This window comes from Patagioenas fasciata, chromosome 4, assembly GCF_037038585.1.
Source record: "Patagioenas fasciata isolate bPatFas1 chromosome 4, bPatFas1.hap1, whole genome shotgun sequence".
NCBI lineage: Eukaryota > Metazoa > Chordata > Aves > Columbiformes > Columbidae > Patagioenas > Patagioenas fasciata.
This window is the reverse complement of record NC_092523.1, coordinates 14,146,059-14,160,546: the sequence shown is the minus strand read 5'-3', so window position 1 is coordinate 14,160,546 and position 14,488 is coordinate 14,146,059. Positions and strand designations below refer to the sequence as shown.

Below are 14,488 nucleotides of genomic sequence, written 5' to 3'. Positions count from 1 at the left end.
GAAATCATCTAGTCCAACCCACCTGTTAAAGCAGGTACACCCAGAATAGATTACATGGGAATGTGTCCAGGCGCGTTTTGAATGTCTCCAGAGAAGGAGACTCCACAACCTCTCTGGGCAGCCTGTTCCAGGGCTCTGGCACCTTTGAAGTAAAGAAGTTTCTTTGCATATTCAAATGGAAACTCCTGTGCTTCAACCTGTGCCTGTTGCCCCACATCCTCTCGTTGAGCACCATGGAAAAGAGTCTGGTCCCATCCTCTTGACATCACCCTTGAGATATTAATAAGAATAAATAAGATCCCCTCTCAGCCTTCTCTAGGCTGAACAGACTCAACTCAGTCTTTCCTCGTAAGAAAGATGTTCCAAATGACTGCTAATGTTGTTAGAAATATGTGATGCAGGTGAACTCTATAGTCCTTTGGATGTTTGAGGTGCACAGTCTGTCCTGTGAATCCCCAGTTATCCAGACCAGTTCATTTCAGTACTGGGGCAGAACTGCTGCTCTGTACACTGGGCTGATCTTCCAAATAGCAAATCGATATTTTTGGACACAATCCCTTCAACAAGGTGCTAGAAAAAGTGGTACTGCAGCCACTGTGAGCTATTGGATGGCGTAAGGAAGGTCTTTCTCTAAAATTTCAAATTCAGTAGTAGGAGACCATGTCATGTCCACTGCTGCTGGGCTTTCTTTCAATGGGGTTAGCAACTTGGGTCTATTTCTCTGAGGTTGATCTGGATGTTCAACCAGTAAGGGCTTTTCTGTGCAAACGCAAGGGCAAGAAGTGGTTTCTGTTCAGTGTTTGAGTAATGCAGAGAGTTTTATGAGGACAGCACAGTGTAAGGGCAGGAAAGGTTGTAAAGCCACATGGCAAACTAATAAGGCATTCTAAATGCAGTGTATGTATTCAGGTAATGGTATCTAAAATATTTACTTTGATTGAATAATAGCATTAAATATGAGTATTAAAACTATTGAGGTGTATTATGTGAATAATGGTACAGAATCAGTTACATTGCTGTAACGAGTCTAGACCTCATAGTAGAAAATTGTGTGCCCAGCATGGTCAGGCTTTAAGCAGCACTTTGCCTTATACAATATCTGTTGGCAGCTGACTAATCTAAAGCTCCGAGTCAGAAAGCTGTCCATTATAATTTAGATTCTTTTAGCACATGAGAAAGTAAACACTAGGAGGTAAATTGATAGTTTACCAATTCTACATTTATATTCAGGGAGAGAGAAGTTGTTTTCTTTCATTTTGCTCTTAAAACAGCTTCTCCTCTATATAGAAAATCACTTGTCGTCACTGTAGTTTGATTTCTGTTTTCTATTTAAACCGTGACCTGAAAGAATTACTGACCTCTGAATTTACTTTTCAGAGAAAAGTGAAAATTACTATTTTCTCATCACAGTGCTGAGAAAGTAGTTAATATTTCACTGAACATTCTCAGTCCAAGATTCTTGGAATATTATTTCAAAAATCAAGTTCGTTTTTTATTCAGCTCAGTCTGTCATCCATTAAGCCTGTTTCACCAAGGTAAAACTATGAATGTGTTATATACATCGGGTGATTCACATATTTAAAATTTGGAAAGGTCCAGCTTTTAACAGTTTATCCTGTTCTAGTGAATCAAAATATTGTTTGTACTGTGTGCATCATATATGTGTGTGTATATCCATTTATATATATGTGTGTGTGTGTGTTTTCTTTTTGTTTGTTTTGCTTTTTTTTTCCAAGATCAGGGACTAATATGAGAAAGGAGAATGATCATGCTGAACCTCGGTTAACGACACTGAAATCTATTTTCCTATCTGAGGTGCACTTTGCTACACAACAGGCAGAGTGTGTCTCTTTGCAACCCCTGCTGTACACCACAAACCTCTGATTCCCCTTACTGATGTGCAGGGTCTCTGCTGAGATCCAGATGAACTACAGAGAGCTCTAGCTAGCCAAATGGATGATTAATGTCGGGGTTTTCATTCTTGAGATATGTTTTGGACATGGCCACGTGAACTTGGTAATAAAAACAAAAAATTGAGGCTAAGTCACTATGGTTTTACTTTTTATTTTATTCACAGTTTATAATATTAATAATACTGGTATAGGGCATTTTCTCTCATTGGCAACATTTAGCTACACATGGACAATCAGTTCCTTACAGCTAATTGATCTTGCAAGACTCGTTCGCAAGTTATTCCTTAAATATACTGATTTATTAGTATGTAGTAAAGGCCATTTGAAGATGGGTCTAATGCATTGATCTCACTACACTTTCCCTCTCACCAATTTTGCAAAGTTTCAAAGCAGCCTATGGAACTCAGTAATGCTTCAAAGTAAGGAATAGCTCTGTAAGGTGCTTAATCAACACTCAGCAGTCGCCCAGGTAGTGGTAGGCAAGTACACCAGGCACTCTTTGATTAGCTTCTTGCTAAGGAAGTGAAAGCTAAATCAGTTCATCAAAAAAGAAATGCCACATTGTGTTATTGGGGATTCGTATCAGAGCCACTCCAATCTCCGCATTTTATGATTTAGTCTGATGAATTATCTTTATGATTAAACCAGTATGCTTCATCGAATATAATAAGACTATTCTTTGTGCCAACCATTCCAAGTGATAGGCCTCAAATTGACTATTTTATCATGGACAGCCATTTCAAACTCACCATTGGGCACCGAATTAAAATGGCCTGAATTTCAGAGACCTGGAGCACTTATAGTTTAACTAGAGTTAAGCAATACCTATGAATACTCAGCAGATTTTCAGGAACCCTGCTTAGAAGCATTTTATCATATGTAAAAAATGTCCTTTTACAACAGCAAAAAACAGTGAAAATTAAGTTCTTTGTTATTTGCACGTACATTGATTTTCTCTTTTGTTTTAAGCTCACAAATCATATTGTTAGATACTGATAATATTGCACAAATAGAGTTCAGAATTACCAACTGGATAAGTAAGTTTTAAACTTCATTTTTTAACAGATATTTAGGAAAATATGCATACAATGTGAGATGCATCCTCTACATCATTTACAATGTTGATCATCTGACTACTGTGCCAATTGCAGCGGGTAGCTATACATACGAATCAATTTGTTAAAAATTACTCTCTATTTCACAAAATTACTTGGAGCTCCAAGTGTGGCTAAACCCACTGAATGGAAGTATGGATATTCCAGGAAGCCACTGTGTCTGAGATGGATGACGCTCCAGATTTGCTTTCACGTTCAGTTTTTTCTAGCTGTTTAAGATAAAAACACACGTAGACAAAAACCTACCCCTGCATTTATACAGTCCTAAAATTACATTCAGCCCTTTGAAGGTAACTGTGAGGCTGATGTATCCCCCAGTGAAAAAGAGTTTGACACCCCTGATTTAAAAGCTGTGCAAAATTCTACTGTCTTCACTCTGACTCAATGTGAGAGTACCTACAGCCCTCAACCAAAAGAATCTGCAGGGTCAGACCCTGTATATTTTCCTGAAAAGCCTTTGTTCAGTAGAATTCTCTTGAGGGAAAAAAATCTGCAACTCCTGTTCTTACATGCACTTTCTCACTTTTGTTCATGTGAATGAACTTTTCCAGGCAAAATCATTGCATTTATGTAGACACATGGGGGTAAAAAATGTAAGTATTCATCTCATCCTAAAGCTTTTATAATAAAGGAGAGTGTTTGCAGAAAGGGTGCATGCAGCAGAGTTGTTGACCTTACTCCAAGGTGGCAAGCTCAAATCCTATTATCTTTTGAAAAATCCTACTCATAGGAGTCTGCAGAATGGCTGTCCAAGCTGAACCTGAGATCAAATTCAGATTTTAAAGATTACAGATAGTCTATGTCAATAACAACCCTAAAGAAAATCAATGTAGAATTTTAACTTTCCTTTCGGACTTTTAATTTGCTTCTATCCTAGGCAGGTTGCATTCATATCGTTCTCCTGATATAATTATTTTTTACAACAAAAGATAATGTTATGTTCTGTATTTCACAGCTCTAGTTCTTCAGAGCTGGGCTAACCCCATCACTTGGAAGGTCTGCTGTCTTTCTGTAAAATGATGCTATGTTTCTGAATGAGTGAGCAAACTCCAGAAGTCTGCTGTACAGGCTGGAGGCTTTCGTTTGCACCTAATGTCTCCGTTCAAGAAGGTTTTTAGACACATTAAGTATAAGTTTCGTGTGAGATTGGTATTTAATAGCCTTGCCAAACTGCGGAAAGGTCTTTTGGCTTCATCAGGTTTGAGATTTTTCTCTGAGAAAAAACCTGTACGTAGGATACTGTAAATCATATTGCAACTTCTGTCAGTCCCTCCTCATCTTGCGAAGTGGGTGCTTTCAGCTGCTTCACTGGAGCTGGCTGAAGGCAGAGAGGCAGTTCAGCTGGACTGCAAATCATACTGCTAAAGCAGGAGGAAAGGGGCTATCTGCATTAAAAATCAGGAGGCTAACTCTCCATTTTCTGATCTCAGGATGCCTTCAGCTTAAGGTGAGAAAACAGAGCTTCAAAAACCAGGGCCAGTGGGCAAAAGAAAACATTTTCTGCTGATTTACTTACTGGGGGATGAGTTGACCTTGAAGCAAATAAAATAAAAGTGGATAACTCAGTCACTGAATTAGCAAAACAGCTGCACCATTCTGGTAATGTTGTAGGTTTTATCAATAATGTATTTTCATCTTTACCTCACAGAAATCACATAGTGGTCCACTGCATCATTACCATGTTAAAACTATAGAAGAAAGAGTGAAACCAATATTATATAGCTCATTAAAAAGTCAACACTGGCTATTTTCTGTAATGAGATACTCTACATCATCGAGGTACAGTGGGCAAAACCCATAACGAGTGTGGTTAAATAAAGCAAATCTTCACTACAAGGTGCTTATGGTGATATTCAAAATATGACTTCAGTGCCTGGTGTGCAGTTTGAGTGCATTGATCCACTAAAGTTACACAAAAAAACATGCCTACCCTTTTAGCATCTATCTATATGATAGACCACAAACATGTAAGTTGTGCCTACACAGATCCCCAGCACCATGCAAAAAAGATCTGAAGTACATATGAAGATATAGCATTCCAAGTGAGGCCATATTATCTGGAGGTGAGACAGAGCTAACTCAGTCTGATGAATTTTATGCTGTTGTTGATTCATGCCGTATTGAATAACAGCACAAGTTTATCTATGCCAGACATCCACTGGTCAGCTACTCTCCAAACTCACATATTCTGGCAAAAATGTTTCTTTAGCTGCCTGCAGTTCTCCTACCAGAATTATTTAGACATGGTCCTGCTGGGTAAAGAGTATAGGACCACTTTAATTTATTGCTTTTTATTCTACAGATTAGGATTTTGCCGTATCTAACTCATGGATTAAAATAATCCTCTATTAGGTTTGGCCCTTCAGAACTTTCTGAAGTCAGGTCTGGAGCTGTAAATTGTTAGCTCGCCATCCATAATGCAAGGGCTGCAAGAACTCCTCTGAAATGAATGCCTTAAAGGTGCTTCTCTAAATGCCACACATAGTCAAATCCCAAATTGTGAGTCAGTAGTAAGTGTGACCAGATTACATTATTCATTGCAGCATGCCCATTAACAAGCGGTGCAATGGTAATCGGGTGGTAATGTGGTGCATTAGACTCAGTATGGGGGCCAGAGAGGCTCACATGACAATTGCAATCTAGCATGATGTTACAGTTGGTGATAGTGTTGTTTAGAAAATCCCCAGGGAAAGTGTTGTTTTGACAAAGTGTACTGAGATTCTACTGTGAAATAATTAGAAAAGCATGACTGACTTTTCATACCGTCTCTCGTTTGTAAATGGGTTTCTGAAGAAAGTACAGTGGCATTATTTACTATGTTTTTCTTGCTGAAATTAGCCAACCCGATCCTTGTTTTGAAAAGATTTTTTTTTTTTCCCATGAAATTCACTACTTTATTGACAGTGTGTTTATTTCCATTCATGACAGAGTTTCTTATAGCATACAATCAGTGTCAGCATTTGTATTTAATTACCATTTTCCTATATTGAATACCTTTAAAACCCATCTGACTAATTCTATCCAAATGTAGAACAAGGATCAGATTTAACATATTCAACACCCGTATCAATTAAAGTTACACTTCAGTTCAGGAATTCCTCTCCTATTATTTATTTTTATTTACATAAGATATAAGGAACAAATTGTTCACCATGGAGGTGGTGAGGTCCTGGAACAGGCTGCCCAGAGAAGTTGTGATGCCCCTTCCCTGAAAGTGTTCAAGGCCAGGTTGGACGGGGCTTTGAGCAACCTGGTCTAGTGGAAGGTGTCCCTTCCCATGGCAAGGGATTTAGAATATGATCTTGAAGGTCCCTTCCAGCCCAAACTGTTCTGTGATTCTATGAATCTATGAAAACTTAAATGGACCAGGTAAGAATTAAGGTATAAAATAACTGACTTGTGAAGAAAATCTGACCAGTAAAGGCCACTTGTGACCAGCAAATCAAAGCACTGAAACTGCATCCTGAAAATTCTGTGCTTACAAATGTATTTCATTCCAGTTTATTGCATCCTTAGTCATTTTTCAACTGTAAACATTAATGATGCATCATCTAACCTTGGTATAATGCTTTTTGTTTGATTTTATTGATTTTTTTTTTTTAGCTCCGGAGGTGTTCCAGGCATTTATGGATGGAGGTCCAGGATACTCATACCCAGTAGACTGGTGGTCATTAGGAATTACAGCATACGAATTACTGAGAGGCTGGGTAAGAATCATGAGGTTTTTTTTGTTATTTAATGAATTGACTGACGAAAGTGCCAAACTTTGCAGTGCCCCTGAGTGCACCATTCATGATAAAATTTGAGTGGACAAGGCTGTGGTTCATGTTAGGAATGCTGTCCTGGGTCTTTCCCAAATGGAAATGCTTTTTGGGAAATTTTCATCCCATTCTCAAATATATTATGAAAGTTTTCCTAAGTTTGTCTAAGGAAAGGCATACTGGTTTAATGTCTTCTCCACACTGCTGAATTGGAAACAATGGTAATTTTTTCCAAATAGAAGTTATTTCAGGCCTTATTTTATCTTTTATTCTTTTGGCTAATACCTTAGAAGTCTTAATGTAATATCCTAAGATGCTTGGCCTAACTTCAGAAAATGCTTATCTGCCAGTGCACTTATTACTTATCTAATCAATTATGTGAATAAGCTTAATGAAAAATCTTCCTGAACATGGTCAAATGTCTCAGAAGATAATGGAAAATTCTTTTCCATTTTGGTTCAAGGGATTGAAATTAGTTGCTTGAATATTTGCTATTCCCTATGGAAAACAACAATTTAGATACTATTTCAGGATAATGATGTAGCTAAAGTAGCTGGTTGCTGCTGTTTTGTTTTGCTTTGATTTTTTATTCTTCTTTTGGAAAGAGGAATTTTATTGCATTGCAGTATGCTGGTTTTAAGGAGAAAATATTTGTTTTCCTATGACACTAACACAGTACCACTACACTGTCCTGCTAGGCACCTGATAATGTGAGACAATCCATCTCACAAAGACATCACAGTTTCATGTAGGATGGCAGACATAGGAAACTAGGAAAAAAATAACAATTATTATTCCCATTTTTAGATTGAAAACTACATTTCAGAGTGTCTGCACATTGTTATTTCAGAAGCTACATTTTTCAAAGGCCTAAAACTTGACCAATCTATTTTTTATTTCCAGAGAAATGGCAAAAGTCATGCTCCAGTACAAAGATCTCTCCCATGCCAAATCTCAATCCTTGCTCTCAAATTCTTTAAAAAAACAGAAAAAACAAACAAACAAACACACAAACAAACAAACAAACAAAAAACCCAACAATTTTTCTCTACCATCATTCTCAAAAATTACTGAGTTTTTAAGCTGATGTTCTTTTCAGGATGAAAAATTTAAACCTGAATGGTTAAGATCTGGCAGTGATAAGCATATTACATTCTCAACAGTAGTCATAGACGGTGGTATTAGCTGTATATATAAAAAATTAAAATAACATCCTGCTGGTTTTGTATCAATCATTTTACCAATGAGTGTCTCCAAGAAAGCAGCAGAACGAAGGAAAGTTGAACCCCCAAGAAAATCACAAAAGACACCTAGTCATTTTCATAAACGAAAAATTGTATAGAGTGGTATCTGTTTGCCAAGATCCATAGTCTTTTCTAAATAAGTCTATCTGGCTACAGACAAACCAAAGCTGAGACAGAATCAAATTTTCTTTTAGATGAAAACATTGCCATCTGTCCATGCTCCAGTCAACCAAGCCAGGTGCCTGTTCTGTGCTGAAGAGCAGCTCTTGCCTTCTGAGCAAGCCAGAGGGTGGCTTGGCAGCCCATGGCTTCGTACGGACTGAGAAAAGTTATATCGTTTTCCTGAATTGTATCCTTAAATTTTTCTAGTCTAGACAAGGCCTAAACTGGCAGGAGTGATGACAAGAAAAGTAGTGGTGGGTTGAGAAAACATATTTAACCTGAGGCGTGTAGCTGTCTGCAACAGCCGTGAGCTTTGAAGCTCCATCTGCTGCTGCAATCCTGTGCAGATGGCTGCAAATCAGCAGCTTGTGCCTACAAGGCTGCAAGCTAAGCCTGCAGGCAGGCAGCCCCTTGCTCCTCCATGCTCCCACAAAGCTTTGTTCCATGGTGAGAAGAGAGCCCCACTGTCTCGGAGCAGAGAGGCGGGTGCTTGGTGCAGCCCAGCGCTCCTCCTGCAGCAGCCCTGGGGAAAGAGGTGAATTTTGCACTGGGCAGAGCGTGCCAGAGATGTGACTTTCTGCAGTTGGAGCATGGTGCATGGTCATGCATGGCAGTGCATGGAGAAGGCAGGAGGCAAGGAAGGAAGGAACAATAAAAATGAAGAGCGTTAGAAATTTCCATCACTTTCCATGTCTGAGCTGTGCATAGCGTTGCGGCACTGCCTGCCTGAATTCAAGAGGAGCTAAGTGAAAATGAGTTGCTTTTTGTTTAGCTGAAATTTTGTTTTTATTTGCCTCTACTGTTATCAGATGGAAGAGTCCTCAGAGGAGGCTCAGGGTGCTCAAGGCATTGCAGCCGTTCTCATGCCTTGCTCTCTACAGCCAAGGCGCTGTTAGAAACAGGGCTGGAGCTACACGAGCAGGTTGCATCCAGTACAGAGCTGTATGGATCACCTTTTCATTATGCACAGTAGTGCTAGCATTTCCCACTATGTTGCTGGCACTTTTCTCTCCCCAGCCAGTTGCTAATAAAGGACCTAACAACCAAAAAAAGTGAATTTATGAAGCACTGCATCAAACACTGATCTTTTCCCCAAGTCCATGAAATTAAACTGTATGATGCAAACCATAACATGTCATTCTGTTCCTAGGCTACACACAATTGCTAAAATGTTCTAATAACTGCATATATAATCCCCTTAACAGAGATAAGGTGAATGAATGAGGTAGTATGTGGGAAACCTGGACTCTGACTTTCACTGTGATATGAACAGTTTACAACAAATTTTGGTAAAACGTCATGAATAAAAGCAAAACAGATTTTTTTTTTCCTTTCTCACAAAATAAAACAGATGGGATCTCACCATCAAGTGGATTGACTAGCTGAAAACACATGGGAGAAATTAGTGTGAAGGACCTCAGAAGACCAAGCTTATAATTTCTTTGATATTTACAGTTAAGAATAACTAAGTACAATATTAAAAATCTCTGCAAATCTCAATTTAAACAAACAAACCAACCTGTAGAACGTTAATAAACCTTAAAATAAAGTAAGGAGTTTTTTTAAGGATTTTTCCAGTGAGGAAAAAGCCATGTGCAGGAGCATCTTTAACAGCAAAACTTTCTTATTTTCATTCTAATTTTTTACTTCTCTTAAAGATCCATTATTCCTTAAAGTTGCTGTTTTTAGAGCTAAATCACATTTTCCAACAGTTGGTGTAAATTCTGGCTCGATGATCATGTTGGTCACATTATTATATCATGTCTAAATCAGCAGCAGGTTACTTTGTGACAACAGACAAAATGTTAACCTTTCATTTTTAATAGCTGTTTTATGGCAGCATTACCACAGGTAGGGAAAAGCATAAAGCAGACTATTTCAAATGACAGTTTTGAACCTGATTCAAGAAAATTATGGATTCAGAGCTTACATTTAGGTCCTGTTCAATTCATACAGACATCATAATTAAATTACAATAGACTAAGCAAATGTGAATCAAAGCAAAAAGATTTAAGCAATCCTTGGATTTCTTTTTAGAGCATCCCATTGCCTTGGAATGGACTTGATTTCATATACATGCTCAAAGTTAAACATGTACATCAATCTTCTTAAAATAAGGATATTTTCTAGACTTTTATCAAAAGCGGCTGGAATTTACTGTCAGATTAGATAGTAACACTCAGAAATATTCTTAGATTATGATCTTGTACCAGTACACAGTAGCAGGAGTTAAGGGATGAGTCAGTTCCTACTGAAGGCAACATGTGTGTGCCCTTTGCTGTTGAGGATATTGGATTAGAAGGTAAATCTGTATTGTGAGTGAATTATATGCATCAGTTTTCACAGTGCTGCTATGATGGCACTTGGCTGCAGATCTCACACCACGTATCACAAATCTGTCACCTGCTGTGTACAATTTACTTCACAAGCACTCCTCACTCTATTCTTGTCAAAAATACACCAACATAGAGTTTCATTCTCACAACTTACTTCACAAATACAAGTCTTTAAAAATATGTGCACAATAATTAATAAGAATATAAATGTGTAAATTTTAGATTTCAAAAAGGGCAAAGGAGAAGGTTTGGGATTTGGAGTCTACTTTTTACTGTGCTTCTTAAACAGATTTCTTGTAAGCATTTTTTAATTTCTATGTCTACTACTCAGTAAAATCAGGATGACAAAGCTCCTTTCAACCTCTACTTTTCCATTTTGTCAGTTTACATCACAAGAACATTCTAGTACTAGAAGTAAAAAATAGTAAGTAATTCACATTTCACATAGAATGCCCTAGAAATAAAATTATTTAGACTTCTCATTTGAACTGATATTTCTTTTCATAAGAGAAAAATTTGCAGTGGAAACACATCTGTGACTAATTACATTAATTGTAACCAAAGAAAAGCACACGCAGAAAGAAGGATTAGCCTCAAAATTGTTATGTTTTGGTGGGTTTGATTTTTCTATCCAAAATACTGAGCTCAGGAAAATGTGAATTGCCTACACTGTTTTATCTATCCTTGCTGACTTGATATTGATTTAATTTTATCGCAGAGGCCCTATGAAATTCATTCAGCCACTCCCATTGATGAGATACTCAACATGTTCAAGATAGAAAGAGTTCACTACTCATCTACATGGTGCAAGGGCATGACAGCATTACTGAAAAAGGTAAGAAATTACAGACACCTTCTGTCCTCACTTTTCTCCTCTTCCAGGAGCCACTCCAACAACAGAGAGGCATCAGGCAAGCACACAATTAGCTAGTCAAAATTTCAAGAATAAGAATGCAGTGCTTATTCTTACGCTTTTCTGAATGGGAGCAGTGCAGTATTTTCTCTTCAGAAGCTGGATAATCTTTAGTCTTAGACTCAGATTTTTTGTGGCCTCAAAGAAACAGAAATCTAGTATTTTTCTTTATTTTAAAACTGATTCACTAGTGATACCAAAATTTTGTGGATCAGTAGTCCCCATTTAGTGCCCTGGTCCCATTCTCTCCAGCCCTGGTCGTGCGTGTGGGAGAGAAAAGGAAGGATCACTCTGCCCTCTGAATTTCTGCTGCAGTTTCCAGCCAGGGAGCTTAGAAATGAAAAGCTCTGTATCTCTGCCTGTCCCACGTTGCTATAGCTGCAACAATAGAAGTCGAGCCACTTTGCTGTAAATGTCACTAAGCTACAAGACAGAGTCCTTTCTGAATACATCATGACCCTAGAACTCTCCTTCCTAAAATCCCAGTTATTTGTTCGGTTTCATTTTCTGGTCATGCTGCAAGCATCATATACCTCTTTTAGGTATTTCAGATCCCCAGTACTGATATTTGAGCAGGAAATGTGTGTGAACATGTGACTAGAGCAACAGAAGATCAATTTCCTTTGGAGCAATGAGTAACCTATTTTTGATAGATGGAGCAATGAGGTGGTTAATTTTAATTGCTGCCAGGATATTTCCAATAAATTAAAGACAAAATACAAATTGTTGGGTGGCATTGAGCTGTGATGTTCCATGTCATTTGGACTTTTGTGCATTTGTAAACAGACTTTTGTTATTAATATAATACATGAACTAATACAGTTCATGTCTGCAACAGCCATTTGGTGACAATTAAATTATAGTCATATTCTATGAGTTATTACTTGTATTTTTTTTTAGATTGGGACTTCTAGGAGTTGTTAGAGGGTTCCCTAGGCATTTTCTTATTCTAAATTGTGTATCATACAATTTATGCATGTGATATGTGTACTCTTTTATATGGCACCTGATCCCTTAGAAAATGCCTTGTGCTTGATCACAGCTTCTCACTAAGGACCCAGAGTGCCGACTTTCAAGCCTTACAGACATCCAAAGCTCTCCATACCTAGCTGATGTCAACTGGGATGCTGTTCTAGAGAAAACTGTGACCCCAGGCTTTGTTCCTAACGTAAGTCGATATGCCAGGTGAATTGTGTTTGCAAATTCTGACTTTAATTATCACTGGCATTTTACTTGTTTATGCTTGCATTTGTTGCTCTTCACTGATTTATTTTTCACAGGAGTTTTACTTTGGATTCTGCTTTTATTTACTCAGTCACAGCTAAGAGAAAATTTGGCCCATTTCATTAGATCACAACAAAAACTAATTAACTTTGGTTCGCTTTCTGTTCCCTTTCAAATGAAAAACATTTTCCAGACTTTGCATTTCAGCTATTAGAGCAAATGATTGTCAGAGTTAATTCCAAGCCAAAGAATACCAAGATTGTTGCTGCTCTGAAAGTTAGGCATCTGAATAACATTTGCAAGACTCTTTAACATCCCAGTGTGCTGTTCGTTTTTCATTTTGAAAATACCTTTTCAAAAGATTGACCTATTTCCTTTGTGATAGTTTCCTACACTAAAACATTCAGATTATGTGAGGGAATCTGGTGGGGTTTTATTTCGTGTTTTTTTTGTTTTGTTTTGGTTTGGTTTTTTGTGTGTGGTTCCATTTTGTTGTTATTTGTGGGGTATTTCTGTTTTGATCATTTTTAAGTTGAACTGATTCGAGAGCCATGCATAAAAAGCAATTACTCTGGTATTAACATGTTTCTCTACTTCGTTCAGTCATACCGCGCCAAACAATACATTTGTAGGATACTAAGGATTGTTTATATACTTTAACCCTATTGCGAATAAAGATGAGGAAGGGGGAATAACCAGACCCTGTCCTCATCTATGTGCACATTAGAGTTCTTGCTGAATCTGATGGAGACGGGATCCAGCCCTGCAGAAGGGGAGGAAGGGAAGGCATTGCCTAATGGAGCAAAGGCAGCCAGATGGGTTGCCAAGACAGTGCTGGCAGTATTTGCTGTGCTTCTTGGCACCTAACCAGAGCCTTTCCTGGAAGCAACATCCCACAGGAGAAGAAAGCTGTGTGTAAGCAGGCTGGAGTTCCCTCAGGGAGCTTGTGGAAAGACCAGGAATGCAGCAGGTAACCAGCACAACAGGTGAAGAAAAAGCACCTCTTGGGCACTTCACAGCAATGTTCACCAGGAATGAAATGCCTTCTTTGCACGTTTTAACTTAACGTTGGTGCAAGCTGGAAGCATCTACCAAACTGAGGCCAGTACTCCTTCCCTCTTATATACCCAACTAATGTGATGTGTGCCACTCTAGTAGCCCTGTCTCCTGAGCAGTGAGGTATAGTAGTCTGGCTATAGTAACATGACTGAATAATGGGACTACAAGTTTTCCACCTCCTGCTGGCTTATACCCAGCCTTTCTAGAGCTGGGGCATAAGAGTGTGATGGTCTGCATTAGGCCATAGACCAGTATAACCTAGTTCTTATGTGGCTGTTTGATTCTTTCCACCTGGACTTAAATTGATTTGAGGGAATCTTACTCCTCAGAGAATGTAGGTAAATTTCCTGACTTCTTAAGGACAGAGAAGAAAGTAATTTTAAATGTAATTTCAAAAGCCGTTTGAAACCTATGTGCCTTGTACCAGCTCTGCTAGCCAAGTGGCCTGTGTCTGTGGCTGATGTTGACAACAGTGAAAGTAATGGAAAGTATGAAAAGGGGAAGTTCTCCTGAAATACTTTGAACTGTCTACCATTAAACATGTGTCCAAAGACAGCTATTCTTGTCACATTTGGTTTCACCTCATTCATATTTTGGAGGAAATATATTTTTAGGAGGCTTTACAGAAATATGACTGAAGAGAGTTAATTTGCTCAAACAAAATTGTGGTGTTAAACACATGGAAAAGGATTCAAACCATAAGACATCTTGATATCCTAATTTTCCTCATTTTACAACTGAAGAAGGATAATGAGAGGGAA

General features: G+C 38.2%; 1 protein-coding gene across 3 annotated transcripts in view; it reads left to right on the top strand.

Moving 5' to 3' along the window:
• STK32B (serine/threonine kinase 32B) overlaps positions 1 to 14,488 on the top strand; it is a 197,972-nt gene that overhangs the window by 161,208 nt on the left and 22,276 nt on the right. For all 3 annotated transcript variants that reach the window (XM_071808572.1, XM_071808571.1, XM_065836970.2), the window contains exons 7-9: positions 6,632 to 6,735; positions 11,250 to 11,366; positions 12,487 to 12,612. In XM_071808572.1, coding sequence (XP_071664673.1) covers positions 6,632 to 6,735; positions 11,250 to 11,366; positions 12,487 to 12,612 — 347 coding nt within the window. The remainder of the gene's footprint in view (positions 1 to 6,631; positions 6,736 to 11,249; positions 11,367 to 12,486; positions 12,613 to 14,488) is intronic.